At 37.9% G+C, this 16,596-nt stretch overlaps 1 protein-coding gene across 2 annotated transcripts in view; it reads right to left on the bottom strand.

Moving 5' to 3' along the window:
* PIPOX (pipecolic acid and sarcosine oxidase) overlaps positions 1–16,596 on the bottom strand; it is a 443,801-nt gene that overhangs the window by 161,038 nt on the left and 266,167 nt on the right. For both annotated transcript variants that reach the window (XM_044054438.1, XM_044054439.1), the window contains exon 5: positions 6,385–6,537. In XM_044054438.1, coding sequence (XP_043910373.1) covers positions 6,385–6,537 — 153 coding nt within the window. The remainder of the gene's footprint in view (positions 1–6,384; positions 6,538–16,596) is intronic.

Raw genomic sequence — 16,596 nt, 5'->3', positions numbered from 1 at the left:
ACCATAATAAGCTTTATGTTGTTGGTTATAATCATAACTGTTTAGAGGAAAAGTGGTATGACTTGTGACATGTTGGCATGGTGAGAATTAGACACAAGTAAGATTGAATAGTACTACCAGAAAACTGAACCAGAGAGGAAGAAAAAAAAAATAAAATGTTAAAGTATACTCATTGACTGTCAGTGCCACAGGAGAGCTTAATTGTCAATTAAGCACACAATTTGGCATTGCACATTGTGGGCTGGCAGTGAAATTTTAATTTAGGCTGCCTTCAGTAGTGCAAACAAACCTGGTAGCAGTGCACAGATGTCAGTACTCTGAATAATACTAAGTGAATAAATTCCATCTGTCAGGTAACTTTACCTGTGACACAAGATTAAGTGCAGTGATCTTAAAGAATGAAGACAGCTGATACAGGGTTAGAATCCAGTTAAGTGATAATTTTAAAGGGGGGGGGTCTGAATATATACTTACACAGATTGTGTTATATCATTGCTTTGTTGTTTGAAAATCAACTGTTCCCAGTATTGATAACAACATGTGAGCTGTTGTCTGTCCCCTTTAGTATTTTTGGCAGTAACTACAGTCTTGATAATATGTGCCAAAAATTAAAGTTATAATGTGTCAAGGAGATATGAGAAGCATAACTGTGTCATTGTAAAACACTTCTTGCTCTGGTCATTGTTAGGGATACCCTATGCTTGAATTAAGTTTTTCTTTCACATTTTTTTCTGTGTCAGTTTTTATAATGCCTTTTGCATTTGAATTCCATTGTCTAAGGAAAAAAGTGAAAAACTTAATTTAGGCTGTATTCTGTTGTATAAACAGTCATAGGGTCAGTGTGCAGCCATCAGCACTCTGGATAGTATTAAGTGAATACATTGCACTTCTCAGCTAACTATCCCTATGGCACAAAGTATACCTGGAGTAACTTGAAAGAAATAAGATGTAGGATTCAAATCCATTTAATGGATAATGCTATAGAGCGGGTCTTGGTTTACTATCATTTTTGTGAATGACAATTGGATGGCAGTTATTATATGAAACATCTGACTGTTGTTCACAAAATGCAGAATGAAGTGTAACATTGACCACACTTATGCGAATGCAGTACTGCATTTGGCTATAAGTGTTCAACAAATTGTACTGAGATTGCAGTACAGTGGGGTTTGGAAATGTATCCATATCCCCATTGTAGTGCGATCTCAGAGTTGGACTGTATTGTTAGTGGGTGGTTTAGGAAGACTTGCCCCCCTGCAAAAATGTGATATATTGTATAGGAGTTTTATGTATATGAGCTTCTATACGGATATCACGTGATGTTTTCGAAGACAATGTTGAATCTGCTGCTTTGATCAGCAGATTTGACGTAATGCGGTTGTGTTTCCATTTTTTATGGCGTACTTCAACATTGCAAATGGAAATTTTTTGCCTTTCGCAATATTGATAGTAAACTGTGGGTCTTAATACATATTTACACACATTTTGTTAGATCACTCTGGTGTATAAAACTCAACTATTCTCAGTATTGCTAACAGCATGTGAGATGTTATCATTCCATTTTCACATTGTCATTAACTGTAAGTCTGATAATATGTGCCGCAAATTACATTTCTGATGTTGCAAGGAGATGTAAGAAGGATGAATATGTCATTTGAATGTACTTCTTGCTCTGGTTATTAAGTATACCCATTGATTCAATTCATTTTTCTGTCAACATTTTTCTCTGCAATTTTTTTCTAATACCTTTTCATTTGCACTCCACTTGGCATCAACAAACACAGTTACTACCTAAACAAAGTGAAAACATTAATTTAGGCTTCCATCTGTTGTGCAAACCAGCATGGTGGTGATGCAAGCCACCCCACTCTGTAGAGTACTCAGTGAATAAATTCAACCTGTCGGGTAACTTCCCTGTGGCACAAGATGTAAGTACAGTGATTATAAACAGCAAAGACAGCTGATGCAGTGCCTGAATCCAGTTGACAGATACTATTAGAGATGGGATCAGAATGACATTTATCACAACACTTTGATTAGGCATGCTACAGTAAATGCACATGAGTATTAAAACTATGTTTATTACCAGAAATGTATCATTACTGCTTGCTATAGAAGCCCAATATAATGTGTACAAATTATGTTAAACATGACAATAATCATATTTAATGTGGAATGCACCCACATATGTCTGATGTGCACTATACTTTTATTATGATTATTGAGTTCTCACATATCATTAACTATGTGTTTATGACAGCATGTGTTATGTAACCTAACCCACCATGTCTCAATCCGGTCAAGTGACTGCATGCATCTGAGATGTATTTACAAACACAAACACAAACTCTTGCCTTTTACATAGAAATGCAGTCCCATGATTAAGTAAAGTCACAGACACAAAGAATATCTTAACTATTTGTAAATTCAGTCTTAAATTTCTATATATCTAATTACCACTTGACAATTAAGAAAAAAACAAGTACTGAAATAGAAACATAAAATAAGTAGATAAAATTTACAGTTCTAATATTTCCTCAACTTTATTGTATTTCAGCATAAACACGTGTTCATTAAACATCATTATCCTCACACAAACACTGCCATCTCTCGATTAGAGTTCCAAGACACCAAGACATATAGAGTTCAATTTCCTATCACTGTGTACCACACACATTATACTGTGAAGATAAAAAGAATACCTATACGCAATATCTGACATAGTATCAACTGACATTACAGGTGCAATAGAAACAATTATTGAACTTTTCCTGTGTAATTTGTAGCTAGATGTGTGGATGACTGTGATGGTGGCAACAGGGAAGATAATCTTTCATTACACAATATTAAATAAGAAATTTGAACACTGCACCACTTTGCTTCTCTTTAATTTGTAAACCTCATTCTCTTGTCTATGCTTCTCTAACAAGACTGCTATGTATTTTGCCTTGCAGTTGATATATGTTTGAATGAGTAGTCTACTTCCTTAGAATTGCAAACAGAATTGTATTCAATGGCAGAAACTGTTGTCATAAATATTCATATAAAAGTTAGGAATGTTGTTCTCCTATGTCAGTCAATTGCAGTCACAAAATTTCTTGTAAGTCTCTTCACCCTGACACAGCCTTACTGATACTGCAGTCAGACTAATCATTCACACATGCAAACATTTAGCAGGTAACATGTCTCAGTGCTCATCTTTGCAGAGGTAGTGGGTGTCTGCATGCAATCATATAGGTCATTGCACCATGTTTGCATTCCCTGCACTTACTGCAGATTTTGGAATTCATGAATGCTAATGAGTTCATACCTCATCTGCATATTCACAGGGCTGAATCTTCTCTATATCAAGGTAACTGTGTAGGAAAGGAAATTGTGTTAGGGTAGGGGAAACTGTTTATCCAAAGAGCTGTATGCTGCTAATTGCTTGCAAAGCATATTTATAATGTCACAAATAACTTGATGAAAAAGTAAGTTGTTGTTTTTTTACAAAAGGCTGTGTTTTAACCTTAATGATAGATTGTATTTCACAATACACCCCAAACTTTATTTTATGCACTGTTTGTCCCTTGCTGGTGGCATAGGCATGTATATCAGTTATTTTGAACATTTTAAATGTTTGTGAAGGTTGTAACATGACATTATGGAAAATTGACTATGCCCATCTAGCTAGTTATTGCAGAAGAGTATTGTATTACTTACTAGTAAGGTCATGGGGTTGACGTTTGTGGCCCACAAATGTGCTAAGCCTGTGATACATAACAGATCAACCTCCACACAAGTGGACATTCAAGAACATTTGTAATGTAAAAGCATACATTGTTTTGGTTAATTGTTGTTGTTCTTCTTTCGGCTTTTCCCAGTTAGGGGCCACCACAGCAGAATTCCGGTCCGCTAATGATTGGCAGTAGATTTTTTTTTGCAAGTACCGAGGTGCCAGCTCGATGCCCAACCTTCAGCAAAGGCATGCCCATTCTACGCATGTCTTCCGAACGCCACTCAACCGCGGGGAGGACAGGCAGACTCCACACAGAAGGCTCTCCAGCCGAGAATCGAATGGGAGAACCTCTTGCTGTGAGGCAACAACGCTACCGCTGCACCACCATGGCTATACATTGTTTTGGTTAGTGATGCAATTTATTACTCAATTACACAGCTGCTGTCCTCCTTACATAATCAGTACACTTGCTTTTCATTTCATTTCCTTTTTTTAGGCTGGGGGCATGTATGTACTTCTGTGTACTAATATGAAGCTATATTTTTTAAATTATTTTACACATAATGGATGTATACATTCATATATACATATGTGTTTTGTTGACAATCATGTGTATCTTCATTGTATATTATAATTTTTTTTATTTTTCAACTTGTATAGGTTTATGGTGCCTAAGTCATCTACACACTGTAAAATCTCAAACAGTGCTGCAGAGAATGAAGGCAGTAAGTCAACATGGTGCCTTCCTCTTAGAAAGAGGCAGAGTTGGCAAGTACTGCTGTGACCATATATGGGGGTCAGATGTTTACCTGTGTAAACATGATGGCATCCTATGGACTCTAATCTGTATAGTGGCATAACTACTGTTGGCTGACAGTGTCTTCACCTGTTTCGCTTGCATATCCATTACCCCTTCTGCCTTGGATAGTACCAAATATAGAATTATATCCTTTCTGGTACAGACCTGCACCAGATGGCTGAACTCTTCATACTCTAAGGGCCTCAGTGAACTCTCATGCCCTCTTTTCTTTGGATCTCCAAATCTTCCAGTCCACTCCCAACAGATTTAGATCCTCCATAAATATATTACAATATATATAATCCATATGTTACCAGATTGGTAGCTAACTGGTTCACTGACAGAACCCACCTAGTTAAAGTAGGGAAAGCAACCTCAAGCAGTAGGTTTGGTCTTGGGACCACTGTTATTTGGTATATACTTTTCTGAGGTGCAGGCCAAAAACCAGTGGGCTATGGCTGACAAAGTTTGCAGATGACTGTAAGCTGGGCTCGGTCCTCAATTCCCCTAGTGAAGTGAACATCCTCCAAGAGGGTCTAACCCAAACAAATGACTGGTGCCAGAAACATGGCCTCAAGCTGAATACAAAAAAATGCATTATCATCCCCTTTGGAGAGAGTGACATCCCTACAAATTATCGCATTAATAACAATGTCCAAAGCACGCAGTCAGTCGTGAGGGATTTGGACGCCCAGATTGATAGCAACTTGACTTTTGACCACCATGTTGCTTCCATTGTATGGAAAGCTTTCTACATGGCCCACCTCATAAGTAAGGGTATCTCATCCAGGGACAAGGAGTCATAACATCCCTGTATTCTTCCCTTATAAGGCCCATTATTGAGTACAATGCCCCTTCAGCATGTACCTCGCAAAGTACATGCAGCAGCTGGAGAGACCACAGATGTTCCTCACCAGGAGAATCCAGGGCCTCAAAACTCTACCATACACAGATAGGCTAAAAGCCCTATCCCTCTACTCTGTTTCATACAGATTCCTCAGAGGTGACCTCTGTCTGGCATACATGGCAATCTTGGACCCCGCCCTAATGGGACTGCTGCATATCCGCAAGTCAAGCTCCACTTGAGTAACTCACACATGCGGCCTCAACCTGGTCTGTGACATCAATAGGACTTATTGGTGGGACAGATTTGTGTCCCAGAGACTCCCCATCTATGGAATAGATCTCCTCTCCACGTCAAGCAGAGTACTCTTTTCCCCTTTTAAGTGCAACCTGGATAACTGGATGGGAAATAGAAAATACATTCCTGGGATTCCTCCGTGTCCCTGCTGGACAGGGGCATTGGGTGCTGATTTGTCTATACATGGGATAAACTCTTGGCTAGGCTTATAAGGGCCTCAGGGCCAATAGCCCAGTAACTTCCTATGATCCTAGGGACACCTTGTTCTTCCTAATTTATACCTTTATTGTTTCTTCCAGTCACAGCAGTCTAACATATCCCTCCTTTGATGTATTTTGGGGAATTAATCTATTCATCATTTCTTACCTCTTCTAGTTTAACTACCAGGGTACTTAAGCTAGGTTCTGGCCCTTTCATCTTCTTTACTCTATTCTTAGTGTAGTATTTATGTTACTCTGTGACTCGTGTTTGATGCATTTTTTATGCACATTGCTACCCCACTTCCATCTCTCCCTTCTGTGGAATTCAGTGCACTTCATCTGCCCAGGAACTTTCATGTCCCAACCCCTTCATAGCATTGGCTCATGTTTTTATCATACCAGCAATGTCCAAGCTCCCCTCTTGCATCACTACTTGTACTTTCTCGTTAGGATTAAATAAATGTAAGGACTTTGGAAATATTTTTAAATAATGCTTTCGGTCATACATATATAGAAATGCACTTACTTTCATTAAGCCTGGATACTCATTTGATGGCAAACCATAGATGTCGTGCCCTGTATTGCATACATCTGACCCAATGAAGCATGGAAAGTTGTGTGAAAGTCCATATGTTCCAGCAACCTTCTCCTTCCAGTAACAAACATTGATCCTCAGGGTCTAAAAAAATAAAAGCAATATTGGTGAAGGACAATGACTGGACAAACATTTTATTTTCCTTATCAACATCTAATTTGCATCTGAGGACGAGATTGTCATTGTTTAAAGAAAGCCATTCTCTTGTGTTCCTTCTGTGGTTTTGTGAAATGAGATACACTATAAAATTAATTCCTGACTTAGACTTACCAGTGAGAATAAAAAAAGGCATTGCTGTATCATGCCACAGAATCATTGTAACAGCCCTGGACTATGATCAAACCTGAAGTTTCTCATGAAATCAATCTCTCTTTTTCAAGGGACAAACCTCACCCCCACAGTAAAGGAATGAGAAAAGCATTGTGCATTGAAACCTCATTAGCCCGACTTAGAGCTGCAGAACAAAACTATGAAATCAATGAGATACGTCTAATTACATTACAGAAATCTGACTTGTGATCATAACTTTCTCTGCTGAAGAACTTGCACAAAAGGACTTTGGGTCACTTAATAACAGATGGATGTATCACTGAAGTACAGCTAAATATTACCAAATTGTGACATTTCAGTTACTGTGAACTTTATACACTGCTACAAGACTGTTTTTGAAGCTTCTGCTCTTAAAGTAAACGTGGTTGCTTTTCTAAATCCACTTATTTTGATAATGATCTGCTTTATATTATACTGGGACCCTTCGTGGTTTAGAGATAACTATATCACAAGCAGCCTTCATAAACAGAAACAGTAAATATCACCGGATGGCCCAGTGGCCCTGCAATAGTTAGTCTGATGGCACAACTGATGAAACAGTGGTCTTGAGAAGCTTGCGTGGAAGGATGCTGTGGAATAACTACAAGATGATGTACTCTGATGTTGCAGTGGCTGGCATACATTTGACTGCCATGATGTCTCTTTAAATTTGGAAACGGTTTTAACCACTCCTCATTTGCTATAGATTTAAAAAATATGAAGCAGAAGAAAATGAAGCTACCAATACCATGTCTTTTTGCTTGTTGACTGACTAGTACTAGCATTGGACTTCTTTCTTCAGTGGTACTGGCACTGGATTTCTTTTTTCAGTGGTACTGGCCTACATATTGTCACAGGCATGGCTGACTGTGTAGCTGGTGGCTTCATGTTGATTTCTCAAATGAAATTTGCCTAAAATGACAATACATTTTAAAAAGTATTGATGAAAGCCACTTTTAGAGAATAACAAAATAAGCTTTTTGGCAGGGTGACAAGCTCCCCTGCACTCATATGTGGGTCGAGGGGGAGACACATCAACTTATATATAGCAACTCTATGGTCATGCAACATTGGAGAAAACATCAAAAGTTAATGTTCACTGAGAGTGGCCTTCAATGATACTTCCCCTCATAGTATGGCTCAATGGGCAAATTAGCATCAAAATCTTGCCTAGCCAGCTAGCTAGGAAGGACTGAGCACAAAGAGGGATAGCCTTTTCTGTAGTTAAGGTGGGGTAGGAATTTAGCACACTCTATCATCTAGCAGAGTATACACATAGAAAAGGAAGAAATGCATCTGAAAGTGCCTTCAAAGAACATAAAATGTCAATATCACAGCTTCTTTGTGGTGGTCTATTTTGCAGTTTAATTTCTCCATATCTTTCAATTTCTAACACCATGATGGGAATGCCCATTTCTAAGTCTGTGTACAATCAGAGTTCATGATAGTAATATTGTTTCAGTCTTTTATTTTAGCCAAGAGTGCTCTTTGCAGCACCTGCAATGTGCTCAGAACTGACTCCCGTAATTCATGTCGAATTACATTGTATCAGTAGCATTATCTAAATACGACTGTAAATTATTTTTCATTAGACCTGTTGCTCATTCTTCTATTGAAATTTTCTGGGTATCCTTCTTCTACATTGATCTCATTTCTGCCTGCAAATCCTTGTATTTTATGATTTTATGTTTCTCTCTAAGTAAGACACTGCAATCACCGGATGTAGCAATTTCAAGGCTGAATGCTACTTCTGACTTTTTTATTTGGGCTATTATATCTAATTTTCTTACATCTTCTTTTGGAACTGTTGGTAATGGGTGATCCAATGTGATATAAATAGCATCATTTTCTACAATGCTTTGTGGATCAGGTTTCCGATGCTTCTCAACTACTTGCTTCGTGGCCACTTCTAAATTGTAGTGTTTGCACATCCCCGGTACAACAGTTGTACCACATTATTGTTTTTTTTTTCAGTATACAGGCCCTCTGCCACGGATATATTACATCCAGGAAAAAGATGTATGACTGTTTCCAATTCTTTTTTTCACAGAACCTGTATTTGTCTGTTTCTCCATATGTTCAATGGACGTTGTAAAGCAGTGTATACGTTGTCCACCATGCTGGGCTGTCATTACTAACCTTTCATCTTTTGGTTTGAATTAACCTTTCCTTAACCATTCCTGCATCAAATACTGATACATGTTACATGTTACTTGTATTGGTATCCTATCTAAATATGACTGTAGATTCTTTTTTATCAGACTCATTGCCCCAACTACTATTGGGACTATCTGGGTAACTTTCTTCCACATTGCTCTCATTTCTCCCTCCAAATCCTGATATTTTATGACTCTGTATCTCCCTATACATAAGACACTGTAATTACTAGGTGTAGCAGTTTCAGTGATCAATGCTACTTTAGTCTTTTTCTCATGGACTACTATATCTGGTTTTCTCGCATCTATTTTTTGAACTGTTGGTAATGGGTGATTCCATTAGATGTACACTCCCTTCTCTATAATTATTTGTGGTTCATGTTTCCAATGCTTCTGATAAACTTCTATACTGTAGTATTTGCACAATCCCCAGTGCAGCAGTCTTGTCACATTATTGTGCTTATCGGTGTACAGGCCCTCTGCCATGAGTATATGTCACCCATCAAGAAGGTGTGCAACTGTTTCCAATTCTTTTTTACAGAACCTACATTTGTCTGTTTCTCCCACATGTTCAATGGACTTTGTAAACCAAACTGAATGTAGTCCACTGTCCTGGGCTACCATTATTAAACTGGTTTCAACTCACCTCTCTTTACTCATTCCCGTGTCAAATCCTGATCAACATGAGGCTGTTCCAGGAGATCTCTATACTTGCCACTATATTTATGGATTTTCCACATTTCTTTCCTTCTCATCTGGTCCTTCTCCTTATATTCTTTCTTCTTTTTTTTTTTTTTTTTTTTTTTTTTTTTAGCACATTCAGTTGTCAACTTTGTTTGTTTTCCATTACCGCCTGACACCAGAATGCTTCTGTTACAATAAGCAGAGAGGACATCTTAGACTTCCTCTCCTCATATTGTAAAACCTTCACTATGTTTGGATCTGATGAGGTCAGCAGATATGTATGTAATCCTATGACTGCAGAACTATAAATGTAATCTACTTTGAGAAGGCCCATACCTCCTTCAGAATGTAGAATACATAAGCTTGGTGTAAGCTGATTTTTATATATCATTCTTGTTTTTCTGTTCAATTAATCCAATACCTTTTGGAGCCAGTCAGTCATACCAAAACTATAAGTTAAAACAGGAAGAGCAAATTGGATTATAGCTTGGACTTTATTCCTAGATGTCAAGGATGATTTCAATATTAGTTTTAGTCTTCTGAAGTATTCCTTACTGAGTTTCATTCACATCTGTTCATGCTTTATTGCCAATCTTTCATTAATTCCCAAATATTTATATATGCCTTCCTACTCAGGTTCCTTTATATCACATTCCTGTCCTTTATTGATATTTTTTGGTATTGCAACTTTCCTGCTTTAAACTTTGCTTTTGCACATTTACCAAGACTAAATGTCTTTCTTATATTATCTGAGAAAGTTTTAACCACTTGCAGTTGTGCTTTCAGCTCCTCATAGATAAGTACTACACCAGCTGCCCTTTCAGGCCATTTAAGCCTTAGCTAGTTTTTCTTTTTGTGGTCAAAATAATCTATCAAAAGATGAAAATAGCGAATGCTATTTCATCAAACCTAAAATATCTAAACCACATAATATCGAACATTCAGAACAGCAAATTTTTTCCTTGGGAAAAAATTTGCTATTCCGAAACACATACACACAACACAAGCACACCTAAAAAACATCAATACACACACATACACTTATAATCCTACAACTAACCCTACACTAAACTATACAGACACTACTATCTATCCACTTACCTTAACCCAAACCCTAACCCTGAGGTCCGTCATTATCGCGCACTCACCTAACTCGCGCCCTAACCCTAACTCACTTAACCTGCCCCTAAACCTAATTCACCTAACCCATGCCCTAACCCTAACTCACCTAACCCGTACCCTAACCCTAACTCACCTAACCCTCACCCTAATCCTAACAACCACACAATCGCACACTTACCTGAACCCGACCCGTAAATCTCCACCACAGCGCTGAAAATAGCAAAGCCACAGAACCGGACAACCAAATTCTTTCTCTAGGAAAGAATTCAGTGTTCTGCAGCTTCGCTATTTTTAGCGTTCGATTAAAATGGGTCGATATTAGAACATTCGAAGTTTTAAAACTTCGATGTTCTGATATAGACCCTAGATAATGTGAGGAGACCCATGCATGAGATAAAGCATTTAGGAGCTGCATATGTCCATTAGTTGCACAAGATCAGTCTTGGGGTAAATATTCCCTTTCTCATCCATAGATCTAAGTTGCACTTAAAAATGAACAGGGATGAACTTTTATTTTATGTGGATGCGGATTCTGTTCCATAGCAGTGGTATCCATTCTGTTTATGTTGCTTGGATCCCTAGGCAGAGTATTTCTGATGCCATTTGACTTGTTTATGTGCAGTAAATCCATCAGTAATGGGTCAGAGGATGCCATGTATGACAGACACAGGTCACTTCTTAGCAATCTGTAGTATACTGAGTAATGTGACAGAACTTGACTCGGTCCATGTAGGACATGTTGATTAGGCTTTATATCCTTTTAGTAAGGTATCTCTGTGGGCATTCCAGTTTTTGCATGTATCTTGAGAGATAAATGACAAAAGGGGCATTATATTCATTGACTGACCTAATGAGGGCTGAGTAAAGGGGAAAAATTACATCCCTAGATCTAGACACAATCCCTTTGTTTATAAGCTGTGCAATATAGAAGGGCTTACTTTCAGCAGTAGACACATGTTGTTCAAAAGTTTGGTCACTGTCCACATAAGTTCCCAAATCCAGAACAGTTGGGTCAGTTCTTAGGGGTGAATTGCCAATGTGGGAGTTCCCTGGTGCAGATGACTTCCCAAAGGACTATGATTTTGACACCAGCTATTTATTTGAGACAAACCTTTCTGCAGGATGGCTACATCATTTGGGGATTCAATGACTGCTCTTAGCTTGCAGTCATCTGCAAAGCCAGAGCCATTTGATATAGGCTTTTACTTCAGAAAAGTAGGTGTCAAACAGAAGAGGTCCCAGCAGAGAACCCTGGGGACTCTACTTGTGACTAGTCTCTTTTTGGAGGTAATTTCCCCTATTTTGATGATCTGCATCCTATTTGTGAGCCAGCTGGCAATTCAGCAGGGGACATAGGGGTTTATACCCCATTAATTTAGCTTTTTACTATACCCTATTGGGGAATTGTGTCAAATGCTTTGACTAGCTCAAGGTATGCAGTGTGTATTGTTTTGCTTTCATCCATTGCTTTGATGACCTTTTCAAAAACTAAAAATAAATTACCAGATTGAGTAAGCATGACCTGCCTTAATGAATCCAAACTGAGAATGGTTCAGTGTTTGGAAGTTCCCTATGTCCTTTTTTGATTAATTCCATAATACATCTGCCCATTGCTTTGCATATGAGGCTGGTCAGACTAATGGGTCTGTAGTTGCCTGGGTCTGTGGAAGGTCCTCCCTTATGAAGGTGTAGCTGTTCTCCATTTGCTTGGTACAAAACAATTATGGAGGCTCAGATTGAACAGCATTGTTGTCAATATTGTCATCTGATGAACTACATAGTTTTAAGTCATCCACAAAAAGTAGATGAGAAATCTTTAAGCAAGTTTGTTTTCTAGGAGCCAAATTGTAGCCAAGACCTTATCTGTTAAGTAAACAGCTTAATGGGATAAGAGCAAGAGAAAAAAAAAAAGCAGTGACAAAGAATCACCTTGGAATATCCCCCTTTAAGCATTTATCCCTGGGATAATAATTTGCCCCTTGTGATGGCTTAATTGCAAAGTGGTTTGCCACTATTTCATGGTCACTGTAATGTAATTGATTAATGCAGGGTGCATCTGTAAGCACTCCTTTATCCATGAATGTTGGATGCTGACCAATGATCTTTGTAGAATCTATTCATGCCGCAGTTAAGAATCTTCCCCTTTTTACAATTCTCCATTATGGCTTTATTTAGCAACACATGAACCTTTTTTTGTTACCTTTTTGTTCTATTGCCATAATTAAGTTTTCTTCTAAATGACAATAAACTCTATCTGTATAATTTCCAGTAGATAGTTTGCACATTGCCGATAGGCAAGTTACTGGTTTGCAGTTTTTAGGGTGGCTTAGAGACTCATTCTTGATGAGTATCATTTTTCCTATTGTTAACTAGGCTTGTGTCTGTTCAGGATGTTCATATAAATAGTTCTTACTCAGGGTTGAATCTTTGTGTAAAGATGTTAATAATTTTAGCCAGAAGTTAGGTACTGCATCTGGCCCTGGAGATGTCCATGTAGGAGCTTCGATTAATTTTGTTTCAGTTTCTCTGGCTGTTACTTCATCTCATTTCATAACCCATAGATTAGAAGTCCTTACTGTTTTTTTTTCCATCCATTCAGCATCTTTGTTATGGACCACTGGGTTTTCATAAATATTCCTCCAAAATGTGTCTATTTCTTCCTTTTTTGGTGGTGTTTCTATTCCTTTTGCTCTGCTTCCCAATTTTCTATAAAACTTTTTGGGTCATCAATGAATTATTTACTTAAGTTTTTCTGCTTGTGTTAATATCTTTAGCTTATTATTGTAATAGTGTATAATAGATCCTGGTCTGTTCAGATACTGTGCAATGCTCTTATCACATCTATCTTCCTAAGTCTTATTGTTGATCTAGTCCCTGTTCTCTATTCTTCTAACAGTGACACTTCCTATCTTAATTACTTTATAGTTTCCTCTGTTCAATGCTTCCATGATGGCATTTTATTTTGCCTTTCCTTTCCCTTACTGCTCTATATTTTTGAGTAAGACTGTGTATGTAATTAATTTAGCTGCACAGTAATATAAGCTACTTTTTCTTTCATATCACATGAATTTCTGTTAATAGTCTTGATTACGGTGATGTTCTTCATAGTGATCAATGCTGCAGTAGCCTTAGCTATATGGGTTATATCCTGCCAAGGATACAACAGCTGGCCAACTTCCAAAGCTTCAGGGTGCATTCCACATCCCCATATTGTCAAGCAGTTTGGACTGAGCTGACTTAAAGACAAGCTTGAACATGGAGTCCTTCAGGGCTTTACTGCTGCTGAAGAGTACGTTCCTCTGAGGCTTCGGAGGACTGAGGGTCGACTTGTGCTTTTCTTAGCAGGGCTGATAAGTTCCCTTTTGGGGAAAGAAACTTGCATTTTCTTATTTTTTATTGATGCTTTATTACTTTCCTTTTCAGGAAAGTTATTTTACATCTAGGAGTGTAGTTTTAATGGACTGTCTTGAGACTGTAATGTACTTTTAAATGGAGCACTCATTTCTGTCAGTTTAAAAGCAGAGGTATGTAACCGATAAACTATTTTCTGTGGAAAAACTGTGTTATTTTAAAGTTGTGGGGCTGCCATAGTGTTTGAAACCACTATCTACTTTGTTTTTTTCTGTCAAAAAAGTAACTGTTTTGGACTGGGAGTTTAACTGGCATTGTTGCCTGTTTTCATCAGGACAAAAGCACTGTTTTCAGCTTGACCATGGAATAGATTGTCACACCCATGGTCAATCCTTCTTCCAGCCACAAAAAGAAAAAGTCAAGCAAACAACCTTTGATTACTGTGTTTATCCTTGTTATCAGGCTTCTAACAATTTGGGTCTTATTTACTTTCTGTAATCTATTTCCTTCATCAATGTTAATATGTATTTCCATCCCTATTAAATCAAGCAACTCTTACCTTAGCTCATTTTCTTGTAAACTGAGGGCACATTCTTTGCTCTCTGTTTCCTGTGAGCATTCTACATAAAGTTCCAGAATGTCTTCCTATGACATATCCTCTTCAGCTGCATCCTGTGTTCCATTTCACCTTTGCAGGGGAACTCATTGCCTCATCACTCCACAACATTACCTGCATCAGAGTTGCCATCGTTTTTCTGTTCCTTCTTTTGCTGTACAACTCCAACTGAGCTTTTGTTCTGGTTTTGTTCTGGTTTCCTACTGAAGGATCCAGAGTATCATCATGCAGCAAGTGATCAGATGCTTCCCATTCCACCTGTTTCTCCTTAATTCGGGGACTCATTGTTCTACCATGCTGTGACATTATGTGTATTGGATTTTCTCTACTAAATCCTTCATTTTGCAGGTAATCTATAACTTCAGTTTCTATTTTTTAATTTCTCTATTACTAATCCTGTTTTCTAGATCCCCATACTCTTTCTTTTTTTTTAATTTCTTCAAATCTTTTGGGTTTTTAATACCATAAGGAGAATGGACTCTATTCCTAAGTCAAAGTATGATTAAAGTTCATGAGATTAGTATTGTTTCAATCTTTGATGTCAGCCAGAAGTGCTCTTCGCAGCACCAGCAATGTGCCCAGTAATGACTCTTTCTGCAATTCGAATGGAGTTATATGTATTGGTAACATATCTAAATACGATTGTAGATTCTTTTTTATAAGACCCGTTGCTCTTACTACTGTTGGAACTGTTTGGGTATCTTTCTTCCATAGTGCTCTCATTTCTGCCTGCAAATGATGATATTTTATGGCTTTGTGTCTCTCTGTACACAAGGCACTGTAGTCACTGGGGGTAGCAATTTCAATGATCAATGCTACTTTTGTCTTCTTTTCATGGACCACTATATCTGGTTTTCTCACATCTATCTTTTGAACTGTTGGTAATGAGTGATCCCATTATGATGTAGACTTCATAATTTTCTGTGATGCTTTGTGCCTCATGTTTCCAGTGCTTTTCAGTTACTTCAGTAATGTAATGTTTACACAACAGTCTTGCCACATTATCATGACTTTCACTATAAAGTCCTTCTGCCATTAGTATATCACAACCAGCAACAAGGTGTGCAACTATTTCCAATTCTGTTTTACAAAACCTACATTTGTCTGTTTCTCCCGCATGTTCAATGGACTTTGTAAACCAGCGTATACGTAGCCCACTATCTTAGGTCGCCAATATTAACCTTTCATCTCTTGATTTGAATTTGCCTCTCCTTAACCAGTCCTGCATTCATTACTGATCAACATGGGGTTCTTCCAGAAATGTTTTATATTTGCAACTATTCTCATGCATTTTCCACATTTCTTGTCTTCTCATCTGATCCTTCACCTTATATACTTTCTTTTGCTTTTTGGCACATTCAGTTGTTGCCTGATTTTTATCTACTTCTGGTTTGAGTTCCATTCCTGCTTGATGCCGATATGTTTCTGCTAGATTAAGCAGAGAAGTCATCTTAGATTTATTCTCCTCATGTTTCAAAACCTTCATTATGTTTGGGTCTTGTGAAGTCAGCAGATATGTATGAAGTCCCATGACTGCAGATCTATACATGTAATCAGTTTCAAGGAGGCCCATCCCTCCTTCGGAACGAGGAATATATAATCTTGGTATGCACTGATTTTTATAAATCATTTGGTGAGCATGAAGCATCTTTCTTGTTTTCCTGTCTAATCTATCCAACACATTTTGGGGCCAGTCAATCACTCCAAAACTGTAAGTTAGGACAGGAAGAGCAAATTGATTTATAGCTTGGATCTTGTTCCTAGATGTCAATGCTGTTCTCAGGATTAATTTAAGTCTTCTAAAGTATTCCTTACTGAGATTTATTCCCTCTTGCTCAAGCTCTTATATATCACATTCTTGTCCCAAACTGATGTTTTCCTGGTGCTGCAGTTTTCTTGCTTTCA

The sequence above is a fragment of the Protopterus annectens genome, chromosome 13.part0, assembly GCF_019279795.1.
Source record: "Protopterus annectens isolate FY-2018-M chromosome 13.part0, PAN1.0, whole genome shotgun sequence".
Lineage (NCBI taxonomy): Eukaryota > Metazoa > Chordata > Ceratodontiformes > Protopteridae > Protopterus > Protopterus annectens.
Note: the sequence above shows the minus strand (reverse complement) of the source record. Positions and strands in the feature narration are given on the sequence as shown.